Here is a 20,352-nt window from a genome sequence, read left to right on the forward strand (position 1 = left end):
AGTAATAAGCCACGAAGTAATACTCCAATGACAGTGAGTTTCAACTCTTTGGGCATGTGTGTCGGAAGAGACATACCAATGGTAAATGTGGAATTATTCGGCATCCCGGGTCAGGCATATTTTGACAGTGGAGCGAAGACCAGTATCGCAAGTTCGAACTTAAAAAGAATTATGGAATTCAAAGGTTGCAAGTTCAAGACCGTAGACTGCCGCACGACGCTGGCCGATGGGAGTACAAATGTTCGCAAATTCTTGACGACTACATGCAAGATCTCTATTGGAGGCAGATCATTGGATATACACTTCTTGATTTTTCCGGATGACAAGAATAACCGAACCCTGCTTGGCACAGATTTTATGGAGCAGGCGCAAATTGTCTTAAATATGGGTCAACAACATTGGTACTTTGAAGGGAGTCCCACAGAAGTTTTTGATTTCGCCGAAGAATGGCCCCTAGAATTGAACTTGGTGGAAACCATAAAGGTGGCAGAGACACATCTCAAGCGTAAGACAACTGAAGTTGCAGCCCAACATGTTGAGCCCAATTTTGTGACGCCAAAACGTAATTGCGAAACATATGTTTCAGATTTTGAGAGTTATGGACCGGATTATAATGTGGTGTCGGACTACTCTCCACATTCCATACAAGCCATATTTAAAGATGCCATTCCGACTGACATGGTAACCCCAGAAAGGGTAAGAAATAATAGTCTTTTCCCAGACCGCAGCGAGAAGTCTAATACCGACCAGGATGAACCGATGTTCATCCCTCTATATATGTTCGAGTACAACATTTTGAAGGACTTCGATGCAAATAATTTATCAGAAGCGGAAAGAATAAAGCTGGATGAACTCTTGACTTTGCATGCTAAGGCGTTTGAAGATTCTGGAGAACCTACACCCTACGCTGTCCACAAGATTAATACTGGCGACCAGCAACCAATATTTTCGCCACCCTATCGACTGTCATTTGCGAAGACTAGGGAGCTGAAGACAGAAATAGATGTGCTGCTGGAGAATGACATAATCGAAGAGTGCGACTCGGCATGGGCTTCACCGGTGGTCATGGTTCCCAAAAAAGACGGTTCTGTCCGAGTATGCGTAGACTACAGGAAGCTTAATGCGGCTACCATTCCTGATCGTTATCCACTTCCACGTATGGAGGACTTGCTCCATGCGGCCAAGAGCACCAAATACATGACAACTTTAGACTTGCAGAGTGGTTATTATCAAGTCGAAGTTGCTGTCGAAGACCGGGATAAAACATGTCTAATAACCCCTTTTGGTACGTTCCGGTTTAGAAGAATGCCTTTTGGGTTAAGAAATGCCCCCTCCACGTTTCAACGCTTGATTAATAGATTCAAGGCGGGCATTCCTAATGTGTGCGTCCTAGCCTATTTGGACGATTTAATTATCTGCTCCGAAACATTTGACCGTCATCTTAATGACCTGGAATTGGTCCTCAAACGATTAATTGCATTCAAACTACGTTTAAACAACCGGAAGTGCAGATTTTGCTGCTCAAGCGTACACTTCCTTGGTCATGTACTCACACCGGAAGGAATAGCCGTAGATCCAGAAAAGATAAGGGCAATAGTAGATCGGAAAGAACCTCGTAATGTGAAAGAGCTAATATCCTTTATCCAGACCTGCTCCTGGTACCGCAAATTTATAAAGAGCTATGCTGAGATTGCCAGACCCCTTACCAATTTAACAAAGAAATCCGCAAGTTGGAAGTGGGGAAGCTTAGAACAAGAGGCATTTGATAAACTGAAGCAGACTTTGACAACTTCACCCATACTGAAACAGGCAGTAGATGGTATGCACTTTCAAATTCAAGCTGATGCTAGCGCCTACGCTCTCGGAGCAGTTTTGCTCCAGGGGGAGGGAACAGAGCTACACCCTATAGAGTACGGCAGTCGTCTACTAAGCTGCGCAGAGCGCAACTATTCGACCACAGAAAGGGAGGCTCTCGCAATAGTTTGGGCATGCAACAAATTCCGTGGTTACATAGAGGGAGGTGAGGTCAAATTGCTCACAGATCATCAGCCATTGAAATGGCTTCTGAATGTTAAATCACCCACGGGTCGTCTCGCAAGATGGGGTTTGCAGATCCAACATTACAATTTCACAATTGAATACGTCCCTGGTAAGAATAATACTATGGCGGATATGCTTTCAAGACCACCATGCCCGGAAGATATTCATGAGAACAAAAATAATTGCATTTGTGCTTTCATCGTGGACATTCCAAGCAAAGGGCCGTCAGAGATTCGAGAGGGTCAGATGAAAGACGAATATTTGGCCGAAATTATAAAATCTTTAGAACATCAGGACGAGAATTCTATTAAATGGATCAACAGAAGTTATATCCTAAATGAAGGCATTTTGTACTGCTACGCAAATGACGACAGTGATGAGGCGCAACTCGTAATACCAAGCCATGAAAGGGCAGATATCTTAAAGGCGTACCATGATGATAACACCGCAGGCCACTATGGTTCCGAAAGGACAATTGCTAGAATTGCCAATAGATATTTCTGGCCTGGAATGCGAAGATCGCAAAATATGTAAAGAACTGTGTGGATTGTCAACGTTTTAAGGCAACAAATCTTAAGCCTGCAGGGCTGCTGCAAACAACCAGCAGTAAGCAAAGATTTGAGGTGGTGGCAGTCGATTTATTTGGCCCATTACCCGAAACCGAGGAGGGTTACAGATGGATCCTTATAGTAGAGGACGTTGCAAGCCGATGGACCGAGTTGTTCAAGATGATTGATGCTACAGCAGAAGCCTGTGCCAAAATTCTGATAGAGGAAATATTCCTACGATATGGAATACCTCGGCGTATAAAATCAGACAATGGTGTCCAATTTGTTTCTGCGGTAATGCAGAAGGTAACTTTCTGTTTGGGCATTCAACAACAATTTACACCCGTTTACCATCCTGAGGCGAATCCTGTTGAGAGGAAGAATCGTGACCTTAAGTGTCAGTTAGCTATAATCGTCCAAGACCAGCATGATAGATGGCATCACTGCTTGCCATCAATCCGATTTGCCATGAACACTTCGAAATGCCAAAGTACAGGTTATAGTGCATCATTTTTAACGTTTGGAAGGGAGATGAGAACGTTGGATGATGTACAACACGATGTCAGATCTATTATTCAGTCCGAAAACTTTATTCCCGAGATATCAACATACCTTCAGTCCCTTGTGCAGGTACTGAAATACGCAAAAGAAATGGAGATGAAGACGCAAGACAAGAATAAGGCCTATGTGGATCAGCATCGTCGACTTCAACCAGATTTTGATATTGGAACATACGTCTTGGTTACAACCCATGTCCTCAGCAATGCATCGAAGGGCATAACATCAAAATTTATGCCAAAAAGGGATGGCCCTTACATCATCACACGCAAGATTGGTTCATCAACGTATGAAGTTTCATCACCAGCCAATCCGAATATTCCGGTGGGTACCTATCATGCCTCAGCCTTAACAATATACAGGGGTGACCTTTCTGTTGAAGTGCCGGCACCAGTTCAGCCGATTAGAAAGCGAGGAAGGCCACGGAAGACCCATTGAATTAAAGACCTCTTATTGAAGCCATGTGTTGACGCGCTGCTCGGGTGAGGACCCGCACGTCAAAGGGGGAGACTGTAGCGGACCGCTACTTATTCATTACTATGTGTACTTTATTGTTTAGTTTATTATTGATTACTTTGTTATTTTGCCATAGGTACATTTTCATTCATTAAAGACATTACCTAGTTTACGTGACATTGACAACACTGAGAATGAACGATCAATATGTTATTTTCGTTGAGTTGAGCTTTCTGGTTTGCTTTGTGTTCAAAAGCTCTTTTCCAAAACATATAAAAACAGAGCACTTGCAGTGAAACGTTCATTCTCTTTGTACAGGTCAGTGGGTAAGGTGACAAGCAAGCAATAGTAACACAAAACCTCCGTGGTGCTTCGCGTACCGTTGGTTGTTGTTATTGCTTGATGTTGTTACATATATATTTGGTTGACAAACGGCCAAACGAACAGACAGCACTAATGATCCGCGGTTGCTTCTCGCGCCGTTTCATTATGCTGCCTCGTTCGTGTTGTGCTGTGGTACGGTTGTTGGTACAGCACAGGCATCCGCGGTCGCTTTTCGCGTCGTTTGCTTGGCTGTACCAATGATTGCGTCATTCGTGTTGTTAGGCATATTTTATATATAATGCATACATAACGGTCATTCTCTTTGTACAGGCAACATTCATGTTACATATAGCGTCCATCTAAATAAAGCAGAATTATAACGTTTCATCATTAACCCACACATTTTATCATTTCGGAAGGAATTATTACATATTTTATGTAATTGGCGCCCAAAAACCCCAATCCCCGCTACAATTTTATTTTATTTTATTTTATTTTATTTTATTTTATTTTATTTTATTTTATTTTATTTTATTTTATTTTATTTTATTTTATTTTATTTTATTTTATTTTATTTTATTTTATTTTATTTTATTTTATTTTATTTTATTTTATTTTATTTTATTTGATTTTAATTTTTATTTGATTTTATTTTATTTTATTTTTTATTTTATTTTATTTTTTATTTTATTTTATTTTTTATTTTATTTTATTTTATTTTATTTTATTTTATTTTATTTTATTTTATTTGTTTTATTTTATTTTATTTTATTTTATTTTATTTTTTTCCCATCGCTATTCAGTACATCATTGTCACCCCATTCAAAATTAAATTTGTAAAAAATTATTTATGAAAAAATTCTAAAAAACTTTTTTGGGTTAGTAACTCAATATATGTATATATGTGTTAATGTTTAGACTACACAATTCAGTCATCCGTCTCGTCACCGTTGGAAAACTCTCCCTCGGTTTCTTCTTCTTCGGTTACCTCCTCTTCGTATTCTTCTTCTATATACTCATAAGACAGATCATCATCTTCTTCTTCCTCTTCGACCACAGGAGGCTTAACCACTTTGGTCGCAAGAATAGTCTGTTCTGTTTTCCTAACTTCTTGTGGCTTGGCAACTTCCCCCTGTTCTGTGGGTTTAACTTGTGCACTGGCATTGTCAGTTGCTGCAGCCAAGTTAGTTTCTTTAGATTCCTGCTTTTCTAGAGCGGGAGTACTAGTTTCTTCTAGGGGTTTATCGGCGTCTACTTCATCCTCCTTCTTCTCTTCTTGCTCTTCAAGTTTCACTTCTTCTTCTTTTTCTTTCTCCTCCTCTTCTTCTTCCCCCTCCTCCTCCTCCTCTTCTTCCTCCTCAGACTCATCCTCCTCCTCTTCTTCTTCGCTTTCATTGCTATCTTCTTCAATTGTTTCATTCACACTCACCTCTGACCTTGGCGGAGTCCTATTTACGGGCGATGATGAATTAGGCGCATGATCACTATCATCGCTGTTGCCCGAAGAGGCAACAACGCTGTTACGTTTTAAAGCACTCACACGATCGACTGTTGGCCTTTCCGTTTCCGTGGCAGTCGCTGTTGCGGCAGCAGACGCTGCTGTCGACGAGCTGGGGGCATTCTTGTTCTGGCGCTTTATGTGATTGATCTCATCATCTTCGCTCACCTGCCTTTGAGTGGCCGGTGGGTTCTGCTTGGGCCGTTGCATCGAAGCCTTTTGGGCCTGTATGGCTGCCTGTATGGCGGCCTGGGCCGAGGCATCGACTTTCTTCTCCTTCTTCTCCTTGCCGATGTCAGCCAATCTCTGAATTACGCGGGCACAATCACTCAAACGTATGATGCCGCTCAGCTGGCCGCGGGAGGCATCCTCACCATCACGCACCTTGTCCTTGAGTTTTTTCTCCTCCAGGCGTTGTTGTTGCTTTTCTTCGTTGTCGGAATCATCGTTTTGATGCGAACGCACAAATCGTGAACGGAAACGTGACTTTCCGGTACGACTCGAGCTATCATCATAGTCATTCTCACCATAATCGTAGTCGCCACCTGCTCCGCTGCGACCATAGCGGCTGGAGCCACTATCGCCATAGCGATCGCGCTCGTTGTTGACGCGCACAGGACGTTCGCCGAACTTACGGCCACCCAGCACGGGCTCATCATTGTAGCCAATGCGTTCCTCCTGTTGGCGGAATTGCGTGGCCAGGCGATGGTCACTCTTCGAGCGCATAAGACCCGGCTGCAATGAGGAAGGCGGGGCCAAATGAGAGCTGCCAGACATACCGCCAGCATTCGAATGCGGGGCAATGTTCAAATCACCAAAGGTGGCCAGATTCAATACCAATTGATTGGGATCAATCGACACCATGAAGCGTACACGGCGACTATAGTCGGAATTTTCATATTCGAAATGGCGCAAGAATTCGACAGTTTTCAAGAAGATCTCCTTGGTGTCCATCAATTCGCAATCGTCCCATTCCACCGTCTCATTCATATACTTATCGACAATGTCGCAATTGCTGTTGATATTGCTGATCTCGCCATCGAGATTCTCCTTGAGCGTCTTCAGATTACGCAGTTCAATGGTTAGGTAACGATCGATTTCTTGTTTCAGCTGATCGGCACGATCCTTGATGGCCTTGGTGATGCGCAGATAGATTTCATCGATCTCTTCGGTGGTGCTGGCACAATTGGTCTGAAGGCAAACCATGTTCTTCTCGATGAGGGCCAAAGAGTCCTGCAGACGATGCAAACTGCGGCGAATCTAAATGAAAAGGGAAAACCCGATATAGAGACCTACGTTGCGAAGGAGATTTGAATGCTGACAATACCTGTGAATTGAAGCGAGTAATTTCACGTCTCAAAATGTCCATGTGGGCACTTTTGCAGTCATCACAGATCTTCTTTTCACAATGGGCACATGGATTTAAATAGGATTTCTCAGAGCAGACACCACATCTTTCCATAATTTGTCCTAGAATGAAAGGTAGCACAAAATAAGTTAAAATATAGTCAATATAAGAAAAGCAGAGAGGCCAAGCAAACGATTTTTAGATATTGTGAAAAAACTGAAAAGGTAAGAACAAAGTGGGTAAAGAATGAACAATGGGACAGAAGAAAGTATGGATAAAGAATATACGGAAATACAGGCAGCAATTGTACATCAATTGTTCCCCAAGAAAATGTCCACCACCGAAGGATGGGGGTATATTCATTTTGTCATTCCGTTTGCAACACATCGACATATTAATTTCCGACCCTTAAAGTATATATATTCTTGATCAGCCTAAAAATCTAAGACGATCTAGCCATGTACGTCAGTCTATTGGTCCGTCTGTCCGTCCGTCTGTCCATTCATCTGTCAGCTGAAATCACGCTACAGTCCTTAAAAATAGAGATATTAAGCTGAAACTCTGCACAGATTCTTTTTTTTTTTTTTTTGTCCATAAGCAGGTTAAGTTAAAAGATGGGCAATATCGGACTATATCTCGATATAGCCCCCATATAGACCGATCCGCCGATTTAGGGTCTTAGCCCCAAAAAAGCCACATTTATTACCCGATTTTCTTGAAATTTGGGACAGTGAGTAAAGTTAAGCTCCTCGACATCCTTCTTCAATTTGGCCCAGATCGGTTCAGATTTGGATATAGCTGCCATAAAGACCGATCCGCCGATTTAGGGTCTAAGCCCCATAAAAGCCACATTTATTATCCGATTTTGCTCAAATTTGGGACAGTGAGTTGTGTTAGGCCCTTCGACATGCTTCTTCAATTTGGCCCAGAGCGGTCCAGATTTGGATACAGCTGCCATATAGACCGATCTCTCGCTTTAAGGTTTTGGGCCCGTAAAAAGCGCATTTATTGTCCGATGTCGCCGAAATTTGGGACAGTGAGTTGTGTTAAGCCCTTCTACATCCCTCTTCAATTTGGCTCAGATCTGTTCAGATTTGAATTTAGCTGCCATATAGACCGATCTCTCGATTTAAGGTTTTGAGGACATAAAGGGCGCATATATTGTCCGATGTCGCCCAAATTTGGTACAGTGAGTTGTTTTAAGCCCTTCTACATCCCTCTTCAATTTGGCTCAGATCGGTTCAGATTTGAATATACTTCTGCAACATGGCACAAATCGGTCCAGATTTAAATATAGCTGCCATATAGACCGATCTCTCGATTTAAGGTTTTGGGCCTAAAAAAGACGAATTTATTGTTCGATGTTGTCGAAATTTGGGACAGTGAGTTGTGTTGGGCCCTTCGACATCCTTCTTCAATTTGGCATAGATCGGTTCAGATTTGAATATAGCTGCCATATAGACCGATCTCTCGATTTAAGGTTTTGAGGCCATAAAAGGCGCATTTATTGTCTGATGTCGCCGAAATCTGGGACAAAGAGTTAAGTTAAGCCCCTCGGCACACTTCTGCAATATGGCACTGATCGGTCCAAATTTGGATATAGCTGCCATATAGACCGATCTCTCGATTTAAGGTTTTGAGGCCATAAAAGGCGCATTTATTGTCCGAAGTCGCCCAAATTTGGGACAGTGAGTTGTGTTAGGGCCTTCGACATTTTTCTTCAATTTGGCTCAGATCGGATCATATTTGGATATAGCTGCCATATAGACCGATCTCTCGATTTAAGATCTTGGGCCCATAAACGGCGGATTTATTGTCCAATGTCACCGAAATTTGGGACAGTGAGTTGTGTTTGGCCCTTCGTCAATTTGACCCAAATCGGTCCAGACTTGGATATAGCTGGCATATAGACCAATCTCTCGATTTAAGGTATTGGGCCCATAAAAAGCGCAATTTATTGTCCGATGTCGCCGAAATTTGGGACAGTGAGTTGTGTTAGGCGCTCCGACATCCTTCTTCAATTTGGCCCAGATCGGTTCAGATTTGGATGTAGCTGCCATATATACCGATCTCTCGATTAAAAGTCTTGGCCACATAAAAGAAGCATTTATAATCCGATTTCACTAAAATACGTATCGTATATGGTTCAGATGGGTTTATGTTTAGTTATAGCTACTAATAAATAAGAGCATGCTAAGTTCGGCCTGGCCGAATCTTATATACCCTCCTCCAGGGATGGCATTTGTCGAATTCTTTGCGCGTTATCTCTTTTTAGGTAAACAAAGAATAATGAATAAGAACTGTTTTGCTATTGGAGCTATATCAAGTTATAGTCCGATTCGGACCATAAATGAATTGAATGCTGAACATTGTACAAGTCTTTGTGTAATATTTCAGTTCAGTTGTAGGGGCTGAAGAAGCAAAATCGGGAGATCGGTTTATATGGGAGCTGTATCAAGCTATAGATCGATTCAGCTCATATTGGACATGTATGTTGAATGTCACGGGAGAAGCCGTTGTACAAAATTTCTGCCAAATCAGATGAGAATTGCGCCCTCTAGAGGTTCAAGAAATCAAGATCCCAGATCGGTTTATATGGCAGCTATATCAGTTTATGTACAGATATGCGCCATACTTAGCTTTGTTATTGGCAGTCATAACAAAACACCATGTGCCGAATTTCACTCTAAATGCCCCAAGAAGTCCAGACCCAAGATTGGTTTATATGGCAGCTATACCAGGTTATGAACCGATTTGAATCATACTTAGCACAGTTGTTGGAAGTGATACCAAAACACCAAGTTTAAAATTACGGCCAAATCGGATGAGAAGTGCGCCCTCTAGTGGTTTAAGAATTCAAGACCCCAGATCGGTTTATATGGCAGCTAAATCGGGTTATGAGCCGATTTCAACAATAATTACCAAAAATGTTGGAAGTGATACCAAAACACCACATACCGAATTTCAGTCAAATCGGACAAGAATTGTGCCCCCTAGAGGCTCAAGAAGTCAAGACCCAAGATCGGTTTATATGGCAGCTATATCAAAACATGGATCGATTTGGCCCATTTACAATCCTAACCGACTTACCCTTATAAAAAATATTTTTCCAAAACTTCAAGCGGCTAGCTTTGCTCCTTCGAAAGTTAACGTGCTTTCGACAAAGGTGGTGGGTAGCCAAAGTTCGGCCCGGCCGAACTTAACTCCTATTTACTTGCTTTTTTCTTTTTAGTTTTCCAGCTATGAAATATATTTCTGTAATTCCTTCAATAATTAAATTTTTCAAACCTCTTTTCTCCACACAATCATTTTGAGTTATTCAAGCAAATAAAAATCAATCGGAAAAAGTAGCAGTAAAATCTCTTTGACAACTTAAGTACAATTTCACAGATTTCCAAGTGGAGTCACTTGGGAATTCCTTCGAATCACATCCATTGAATTGTGGCATTTTTAAATATTTCAGCATGTTTTCTTAAGACAAAATTCCACACAGAGATTTGATTCTCCCATGCCCTTCTTGGGGGAAAAACGTGTAACCAACTATTGCCGCATATCAAGAGGTATGGCATGGGGCAAAGGATAAGCAACCGCAGGCAGCCGCATACTAGCTGTGGCATATCCATAGCCAAGCCAAGGATGGCAAACTTCGACACTGTCGATTTTCTCCATCGGTTATAGTATTATTTTAGAATTGTATTTAAATCTACTCTAATAGCATTAGGAAAAGCATTCTTATTGAATTTTCACTTATATGCATCGGCAAAGCACACACTACCACACACACACACACACTCCCTCACTCATTCATTGGTACAAACATTCGAATGCATTTCATTTGAAGAGGATACGGAAACGGTTCTTTCGAAATGCAATCTTCGATTTGTGTCAATGTTTGCATTCTGTTACTTCTACTATTTTTTTTTTCCAGAGTTTTGAATTCACCACAAAAAGGCGCAAGGAAGCTATGCCTGCATATAGTATATGTAAGAGAACTATTGAGAAAGCTTGTCTATACAAGGAGTAAAGGAATTTTGATTAGCTTGCAGAAATCCTAAGGGGGTTCTAATAATCTAATATCCTGCACAAATTTTATTTTAAATTCCTTATTGGCAATTTTCATACATTCCCAATGCTCTATGGATTATCTGTAAGTAGAGAGGTTGGCTAATAGCTTCAAGAGTTCACACATTCTTAAGTCTCAGCGAAACAATTACTATGAATGTTTAGAATGAACATAATTTCAAGTGTAGCAGCACTATTGGGCAAGAAACGCAAGAAAAAGTATTTCTTCACATATTATTTTTAAATTTTCATTGAGTGTTCTTGTCACATCCACATATATTTGGCATTAACATATATGCCATTACACCCAAAAGATGAATAGCAAAAGTGATGAGGAAAACAAGATAGAGCAATCTTCTCAATGAACTAGAAGATAAGTTGAACTTCATGGGTCGCATTTGTCAAGTTCTTTGAATAAATTTTTCGAATAGAAAAACAACAGTCATAGAAAAACAGCACCTCCAAAACACCACCTCCTCTAGAAGCTCAAGAAGTCAAGACCCAAGATCGGTTTATATGGCAGTTATATTAGGTTATGAACCGACTTGAACCATACTCAGCACAGTTATTGAAAGTCATAACCAAACAGGTCAAGCAAAATTTCAGCCAAAACGGATAGGAATTGCGCCCTCTAGAGGCTCAAGAAGTCTATTCGGTAGACCGCTTTATATGACGGCTATATTAAGTTATAAACTGATTTAGACTATTCTTGGCACAGTTGTTGGGTTTCATATCAGACCACTTCATGTTAAATTTCAGCTAAATCGGATATCGAAATGCGCCCTCTAGAGGCTCTAGAAGTCAAGACCCAAGGTCGGTTCATATGGCAGCTATATCAGGTTATGAACCGATTTAGACCATACCTGGCATAGTTGTCGGAAGTGATACCGAAACACTAAGTGCAAAATTTCAACCATCGGATCGGAGAATTGCGCCCTCTACAAGCTCAAGAAATCAAGACCGATTTATATGGCAGCTTTATCAAACCATGGACCGATTTACAATCCAAACTGACCTACACTAATAAAAAGTATTTGTGCAAAATTTCAAGTGGCTAGCTTTACTCCTTCGAAAATTAGCGTGCTTTCGACAGACAGACGGACATGGCTAGATCGACTTAAAATATCATGGCGATCAAGAATAAATATATATTTTTTATGGGGTATTAGACGCATATTTCGAGGTGATACAAAGGGAATGACGAAATTAGTATACCCCCATCCTATGGTGGAGAGTATAAAAATTAATTTGTGTTTGTTTGTCCGTATAGACTCAAAAACGGTTGAAGCGATTACCTTGAAATTTTCGCAGATTGTGTAGGCTGGTCTGGAAGGAAACATAGGCCATATAATTTTTTGATATCGGAGAGGGGGCAGACCCTACCCCGTTACCCCAAAAGTACTACCTACAACTAAAAGTGTACCCATCAGGACAATATCGGACTCAAATGAAAGGTATTCAGGAGAAGAGTACAAATTTCATATTAAAAATGGTGTCCAAGTAACTGGGGGCCGCCCTAACCCTAAAATAGGTTTATTGGACGAGCATGACAATATGGGACTCAAATGAAAGGTATTCGGAAGTAGATTACGAATATAGTCTGGAAGATTAATAATTTGTAAGCTTAATAATTTGTTGATATCGTAAGGGGGCGGACCCTACCCCGTCACCCCAAAAACCCCACCCAAAATCAGAAGTGGACCGATAAAGACAACATGGATATCAAATGAACGACGTTCATGTCAATATGGGACTCAAATGAATTACAAATTACAGATTACAAATATGGCATAAAAAATTAGATCCAAGTATAGGGAGATCGCCCCACCCCCAAAAAACCTTCGAATGGGCATATAAGCTCACCATGGCTATATGGGACTCAAATGAAAGGTATTTGAGAGTAGATTACGAATATGACAGTAAAATTTGCATTCAAGTCTAGGTAGCTCGTTTCCTCCTAAAAATACGTCAAATAGGTTAATTGACCCATTATGACAATAAGGGATTCAAATGAAAGGTATTTGAGAGTAGAAAACAAATTTGATATCCAATTTTTGGAGCCAAGTGTTTGGGGGACTCCCTAAAGCACTCCATAAACTGAACCTAAATTCCGACTATGGCAATATGGAGCTCAAATCAACTGTATTTGGAAGTAAAAAACGAATTTGATATCTATTTTCGCGGCCAAAGTGCCCGTGGCCGCTCCAGTCCTAAAACCCCCTCAAATGGTTCATATTTACCGACCATGGCAATGTGGGGCTGAAATAAAAGGGATTTGGGAGTGCGGGATGAATTTGATACCTATATTTGAGTCGAAATGTCTGAGTTGCCATCCCTCCCCAAAAAAGCACTCCTCTTTACCCTAACTCTCAAAAACAAAAACCAGATTTTTTGCTTCTAAGGTTAGGTTAGGTTTAAGTGGCAGTCTGCCATCAGACTCACTTAGGCGTTGTCATCCATTGTGATACCACAGGAACATAAGAAGGAAGATGCCTTCTAGTTCCTACCGTTGAACCATTCAGATCGCTTTAAAGAGTCCAACAACTTGCGAATGTTCACATCCGCTAAATCAGACAGGTCCTCAAAGAAATGAGAACCTAAAGTGGAACTCCTTCTAACTGCTAATGCGGGACACACACTCAGAAGGTGTTCTATAGTCTCTTCTTCTTCGACATCCTCACAGCTACTGCAAAAGTCGTTGCTGCCAACCTTCAGCCTGTCAGCATGTTTTCCGATTAGATAGTGACCTGTCATGATGGACACAATGACTGAGACGTCCGTTCTAGCCAATGACAGCAAAGCGGTAAACCTCTGCAAGTCTAGATAAGGCCACATAGTTTTGGAATGCTCACAGTCCTCTCTTTGTGACCATCTATCATTTGTTGCCCTTCGGGCCTGATCCTGAAAACTTTGCTTACCCATAGATTCCAGTTTCCCTGGAATGTGTAAAGTAGTGCCTAGTCAAGTAAGCTCGCCCGCCATACAATTCCCTGGGATATCTCTGTGGCCCGGCACCCACGGGTAAATTTTGAAAATCGGGCGATATACATATATGACACCTACATATAAATCTGGGCCGATTTCTATGAAATTCACCAGTAATGTCGAGAGTCACGAGAAAATCCTTCCTGCCAAATTTCGAGAGAATCGTTTAAAAAATTGAAATATTACTGCAAATCGGACGAACATATATAAGGGAGTTATATCCAAATCGGAACCGTTTTTTCCAATTTCAATAGGCTTCGTCTCTATGCCGAAAACATGACTGTACGAAATTTTAAGACGATCGGATGAAAACTGCGATCTGTACTTTGTACACAAATTAACATGAACAGACGGACAGACAGACGGACAAACAGACGGACAGACAGACGGACAGACAGACAGACAGACGGACAGACAGACAGACAGACAGACGGACAGACAGACGTACAGAGAGACATACAGACAGACGGGCAGACAGACAGACGGACAGACAGACGGACAGACAAACGAACAGGCAGACAGACAGACGGACGGACAGACAAATAGACAGACGGACGGACAGACAGACGGACAGACAGACGGACAGACAGACAGACAGACAGACAGACAGACAGACAGACAGACGGACAGACAGACAGACAGACAGACAGACAGACAGACAGACAGACGGACAGACAGACAGACAGACAGACAGACAGACGGACAGACAGACGGACAGACAGACAGACGGACAGAGAGAAAGACGGACAGAGAGAAAGACGGACAGACAGACGGACAGACAGACGGACAGACAGACGGACAGACCGACAGACAGACGGACAGACAGACAGACGGACAGACAGACAGACGGACAGACAGACGGACAGACAGACAGACAGACAGACAGACAGACAGACGGACAGACAGACAGACAGACAGACAGACAGGCGGACAGACAGACAGACAGACAGACAGACAGACAGACGGACAGACAGACGGACAGACAGACAGACGGACAGAGAGAAAGACGGACATAGCTACATCGAATCAGAAAGTGATTATGAGTCGATCGGTCTATCGATGGGTCTATATCTTCCTTCCTACTGGTACCACAGTAAAGGCGTAGGATAAAAAATTTGTATACCCACCACCATAGGATGGGGGTATACTGAAAATAAGAACAAAGACTTGTGTTCTGACTTTAAACATTCATACCAAATATAATTTGAAGCGGTTTGTAAATAGATTTAGTCTCCATATAAACCTATTCCCGTATTTGACGTCTTGAGCCCTTAGAAGCGTCAATTTTCATCCGATTTGGCTGACATTTGAAACAAAGACTTGTGTTATGACTTCCAAGATCCATGACAAGTATGATCCGAATCATTCTATAAACAGATTTAGACCCCATATAGACCGATCCCCGGATTTAACTTCTTAAGCCCTTAGAAACCTTAATCTACATCGTAGTTGGCTGAAATTTGGAACAAAGACTTGGGTTATGCCTTCCAACATCCACGTCAAGTATGATCCGAAGCGCTCTAAAAACAGATATAGCCCCCATATAAACCGATCCCCGGATTTAACTTCTTGAGCCCTTAGAAACCTTAATCTACATCGTAGTTGGCTGAAATTTGGAACAAAGACATGTGTTATGACATCCATGCCAACTATGATCCGAATCGGTCTATAAGCAGATATAGCCCCCAAATATAAACCGATCCCCGGATTTAACTTCTTGAGCCCTAAGTAGCCTCATATCCGATTAAGCTGAAATTTAGCCCAAAACCCTATCTTATGACTTACAACATCAGTACCAAAATTTATCCGTATGAGTCAATATGGTGATGTAGGCCCCCCTAAGTACCGATATCCCGATATGACTTCTTGAGACCAAAATAATCTTCTCTTGTTATATAAAAATGAAATTTTTGCGCTTTGTTTGTTTGTTTGTCTGTTCCGCATAGACTCAAAAACGGCTGAAGCGATTACCATGAAATTTTCACAGATAGTAGAGTTACTACATTTTTTGATATCCGAAGGGGGATCGGACCCTCCCCCTTACCCAAATCTTCAAAAACGCTACATCTCGGAGATGGGTGCACCGATTTAAGCGAAATTTTGTAAGCCACCTTATGGTACCCCAAAAACACGAAATTGGTATACAATTTTAGGGTTATAAAGGGTGATTTTTTTGAGGTTAGGATTTTCATGCATTAGTATTTGACAGATCACGTGGGATTTCAGACATGGTCATTGGACCGTATTTTTTCAAAGATGCTGTTGGACGCAACGTTACGGTGAATGAACACATTTCGAACCGAACACTGATTTTGGTAATAAAATTCAATGATTTGCAAGCGTTGCTCGTTAGTAAGTCTATTCATGATGAAATGTCAAAGCATACTGAGCATCTTTCTCTTTGACACCATGTCTGAAATCCCACGTGATCTGTCAAATACTAATGCATGAAAATCCTAACCTCAAAAAAATCACCCTTTATAACCGGGGGGGACGCCCTATCCCGAAACCCACCCAAACGGACATGTTTACCGATTGGGACAATATGGGTATGAAATGAAAGGTATTTAACAGTAGATTAGGAACTTGGTATACAAATTTTACCCTAAGTGTTCGGGGGGTCCCCCACCCCCAAAAACACCACCCAATAGGACACTTTTACCGCTTTGGGCAATATGAGTAACAAATAAAAGGTATTTAAAAGTTGAGTACAAATCTGACATAAAAATGTATTCCTTAGTGTCTGAGGGGCCTCCCCATCGCCCAAAATCCCCCAGCTGAGCATATTTACCAATTGGGACAATATTGATATCAAATGAAAGGTATTTAAAAGTTGAGTAAGAATCTAATATAAAACTGTATTCCTTGGTATGTGAGAGATCGACCCACCCCCAAAACCCTCCAACAGGACATATTTACTGATTGGGACAATATGATTTCGGAATGCTCACAGCTCTCTCTTTGTGGCCACCTATCATTCGTTTCACCACTTTCTTTACAACATGTCGCTAGAGGCATACCCACAGACTCCAGTTTCCCCGGAATGTGTATGGTAGTTCCTAGTGCGCTTTACAATTCCTTGGGATATCTATGTGGCACGGCAGCCAGAACAGGTGACTGTCGAAGGCCGTTTTTGTGTAAGGGGTAGAGATAGGTTGGTCACACTTGGAGAATGCAACAAATTTCTCTTACAAGAAAGTCGTTGGAATGGAATTTGCAATGTTGCCTAAAGATAACATGGAGGCTAATGTTAATGAAAGATGCAGCTTTTAATGCATCATGGAAGTTCATTAAATCGAAAGTCCCTGATAAGAATTATTATAGAGGTGTTGTTGATACCCTATGTTTCCATGAGCATTAAATAAAGGAAAACAACATTTTTATAGATTTAACATATTTTTGGCTATTTTTTAATTTAACTAATGCCCTTTAAGACATTTAAAACATTATTACCATGAGGCTGCTGTGAAAATAATTAATGAACTTGACACTGGCTCTATTGATTTGGGCTTTCCCCAGAAATCCATCCATTATGGATGCTTGGCACACATACACAGACATTTGAGATGACCTTGGAAACCACAACCTACATAAAATTCATGTTATTTGCTTTCAGTGATGTTAATATCAATTACCAGGAACCAAAAAAAACCACAACAAATGTGTAAAAATATTGCTGCTCTCTTGTTAGGTCAAGCTATGTTCAATGTTATTTACATCATTGTCCATATCCTGTTTGTACAAGGATACTTTATATGCGTAAGTGTTTGAGGGTAAGTGTGTGTGTGTGAGTGTGAGTGTGCTCCGCAGTGTCGTAGGATGTTGTAAACACCTGTAAAAGCCATTAGAACAATGTCACAATGTTACAAATGGTATCTTAAATGTTCTATGGCATTTAATCTATGTCACTGTTGATTTTGTAGAGAATAAATAAATACATTTAAAGCTACATTTATTCTCTGTCAGTTACAGGTGTGACAATAATTTGTAAAGGATAATGGATAGTGGCAAGACAATAAGCACAAATGGTGGAAATATGAGCCAAACAGAAGTTTTTATTGTACGAAATTTATAAAAATTTATTGGCATAACGAAATAAGGATTGATTGAGCTCGACCAACTCGAACTCACAATGTTTTAGAATTTTACAATAACAACAGACATCTTATATATATTGGGTTGTCCAAAAAGTAATTGCGGATTTTTCATTAAGTCGGCGTTGACAAATTTTTCACAGCTTGTGACTCTGTAATTGCATTCTTTCTTCTGTCAGTTATCAGCTGTTACTTTTACCTTGCTTTAGAAAAAAGTGCAAAAAAGTATATTTGATTAAAGTTCATTCTAAGTTTTTTTAAAAATGCATTTACTTTCTTTTAAAAAATCCGCAATTACTTTTTTCTTTTAAAAAATCCGCAATTACTTTTTGGGCAACCCAATAAAATTCAATTTGTGTTTTTTTGTTTGTTTGTATGTTTGTTTGTTTGTTCCATATAGACTCAAAAACGGCTGAACCGATTACCTTCGAATTTTCACAGATTGTGTAGGTTGGTCTGGAAGGAAACATAGGCTATATAATTTTGTGATATCGGAAGGGGGGCGGACCCTCCCCCTTACCCTAAAAGTACTACCCAAAAATATAAGTGGTCCGATGGGGACAATATGGAATTTAAATGAAAGGTATTCAAGAGTAGAGTACGAATTTTCTTATTAAAATAAAGGTCCAAGTTCCTGGGGGGCCGATCCAGCTCCAAAACCTCTTAAAAAAGGTTTATTTGACGATCATGACAATATGGGACACATTTGAGAGGTATTCGGGAGTAGATTACGAATGTGGTCCAGAAGGAAAAATAGGCTAAATAAATTTTTGATATCGGAAGGGGGGGGGGGGGCGGACCCTCCCCCTTACCCTAAAAGTACTACCCACAAATATAAGTAATCCGATCGGGACAATATGCGATTCAAATGAAAAGTATTCAAGAGTAGAGTACAAAATTCATAATAAAAGTTGGGTCCAAGTTCCTGGGGGGCCGCCCCAGCTCCAAAACCTCTTAAAAAAAGGTTTATTTGACGATCATGACAATATGGGACTCATTTGAAAGGTATTCGGAAGTAGATTACGAATGTGGTCCAGAAGGAAACATAGGCTATATAATTTTGTGATATCGGAAGGGGGGGCGGACCCTCCCCCCTAACCTAAAAGTACTACCCACAAATATAAGTAATCCGATCGGGACAATATGGGATTCAAATGAAACGTATTCAAGAGTAGAGTACGAATTTCATAAAAAAAGTTGGGTCCAAATTCCTGGGGGGCCGCCCCAGCCCCAAAACCTCTTACAATAGTTTTATTTGACTATCATGACAATATGGGACTCAATTGAAAGGTGTTCGGGAGTAGATAACGAATATGTTTAGGAAGTAGTAATAGGCTTTATAGATAATTGATAACGGAAGGGGGCGGACCCCTTCACCGATACCCCAAAAACACCACCCAAAATCAAAAGTGGACCGATAAGGACAATATGGGTATCAAATGAAAAGTATGCGGAAGTAGATAACGAATCTGGCATACAAATGCATGTCGAAGTATAGGGGGTCACTCCACCCCTACAAAAACGCCCAAATTGGGCACATTAGTCGGACATAAGGGATTCGGTTTGTGTGTTCCGTATAGACTGAAAAACGGCAGAATTGATTTTCTCGAAATTTTCGCATATTGTGTAGGTTGATCTGGATGGAAACAAAGGCCATATAATTTTTCGGTATCGAAAGGGGGACGGGCCCTCCCCCTTATGCCAAAAACACAACCCAAAGTCAAAAGTGGACCGATCGAAAAAATATAGGTATCAAATGAAAGGTATTGTAGAGTAGAATACGAATATGATATTAAAACTTGAGTCAAAGTACCCTTCGGGCCGCCCCAACTCTAAAACCCCCCCCAAACAGACATAATGGACGTTTATTTTAATATGGGGCTCAAATGAAAGGTAATTGGGAGTAGACTTCGAATCTGGCATACAAAATCAGATCAAAGTATGGGGGGTCACGCCACCTCTCAAAAGCGCAATGATACTTGGCTGAACTGATTTTCTTAATATATTGGGTTGCCCAAAAAGTAATTGCGGATTTTTCATATAGTCGGCGTTGACAAATTTTTTCACAGCTTGTGACTCTGTAATTGCATTCTTTCTTCTGTCAGTTATCAGCTGTTACTTTTAGCTTGCTTTAGAAAGAAAGTGTAAAAAAAGTACATTTGATTAAAGTTCATTCTAAGTTTTATTAAAAATGCATTTACTTTCTTTTAAAAAATTCGCAATTACTTTTTGGGCAACCCAATATTATATATTGTGTACGTTTGTCTGTAAGGAAACATATATCATTCTTAGATATCGGGTGGACCCTCCCCCTTACCCCAAAAACGCCACCCATATCCAAAAGTGGTGCGATGGGCACAATTTGATACCCTAAATGAAAGGTAGTTGAGACCAGAAAACGAAAATGGTATTAAAATTTGGGCCCAAATACCCAGCGGG

At 40.8% G+C, this 20,352-nt stretch overlaps 1 protein-coding gene across 8 annotated transcripts in view; it reads right to left on the reverse strand.

Annotated features, from left to right (window-relative positions):
* LOC106091788 (RING finger protein nhl-1) overlaps positions 1-20,352 on the reverse strand; it is a 281,737-nt gene that overhangs the window by 100,475 nt on the left and 160,910 nt on the right. For 6 of the 8 annotated variants that reach the window (XM_059369284.1, XM_059369283.1, XM_013258445.2 and 3 more), the window contains 2 exons: positions 6,752-6,894; positions 5,356-6,684 (listed from right to left, as the gene is read on the reverse strand). In XM_059369284.1, coding sequence (XP_059225267.1) covers positions 5,356-6,684; positions 6,752-6,894 — 1,472 coding nt within the window. The remainder of the gene's footprint in view (positions 1-5,355; positions 6,685-6,751; positions 6,895-20,352) is intronic. The other 2 variants (XM_013258448.2, XM_013258449.2) reach the window with 1 other exon arrangement.

The sequence above is a fragment of the Stomoxys calcitrans genome, chromosome 5 (genome assembly GCF_963082655.1).
Source record: "Stomoxys calcitrans chromosome 5, idStoCalc2.1, whole genome shotgun sequence".
NCBI classification, from domain to species: domain Eukaryota; kingdom Metazoa; phylum Arthropoda; class Insecta; order Diptera; family Muscidae; genus Stomoxys; species Stomoxys calcitrans.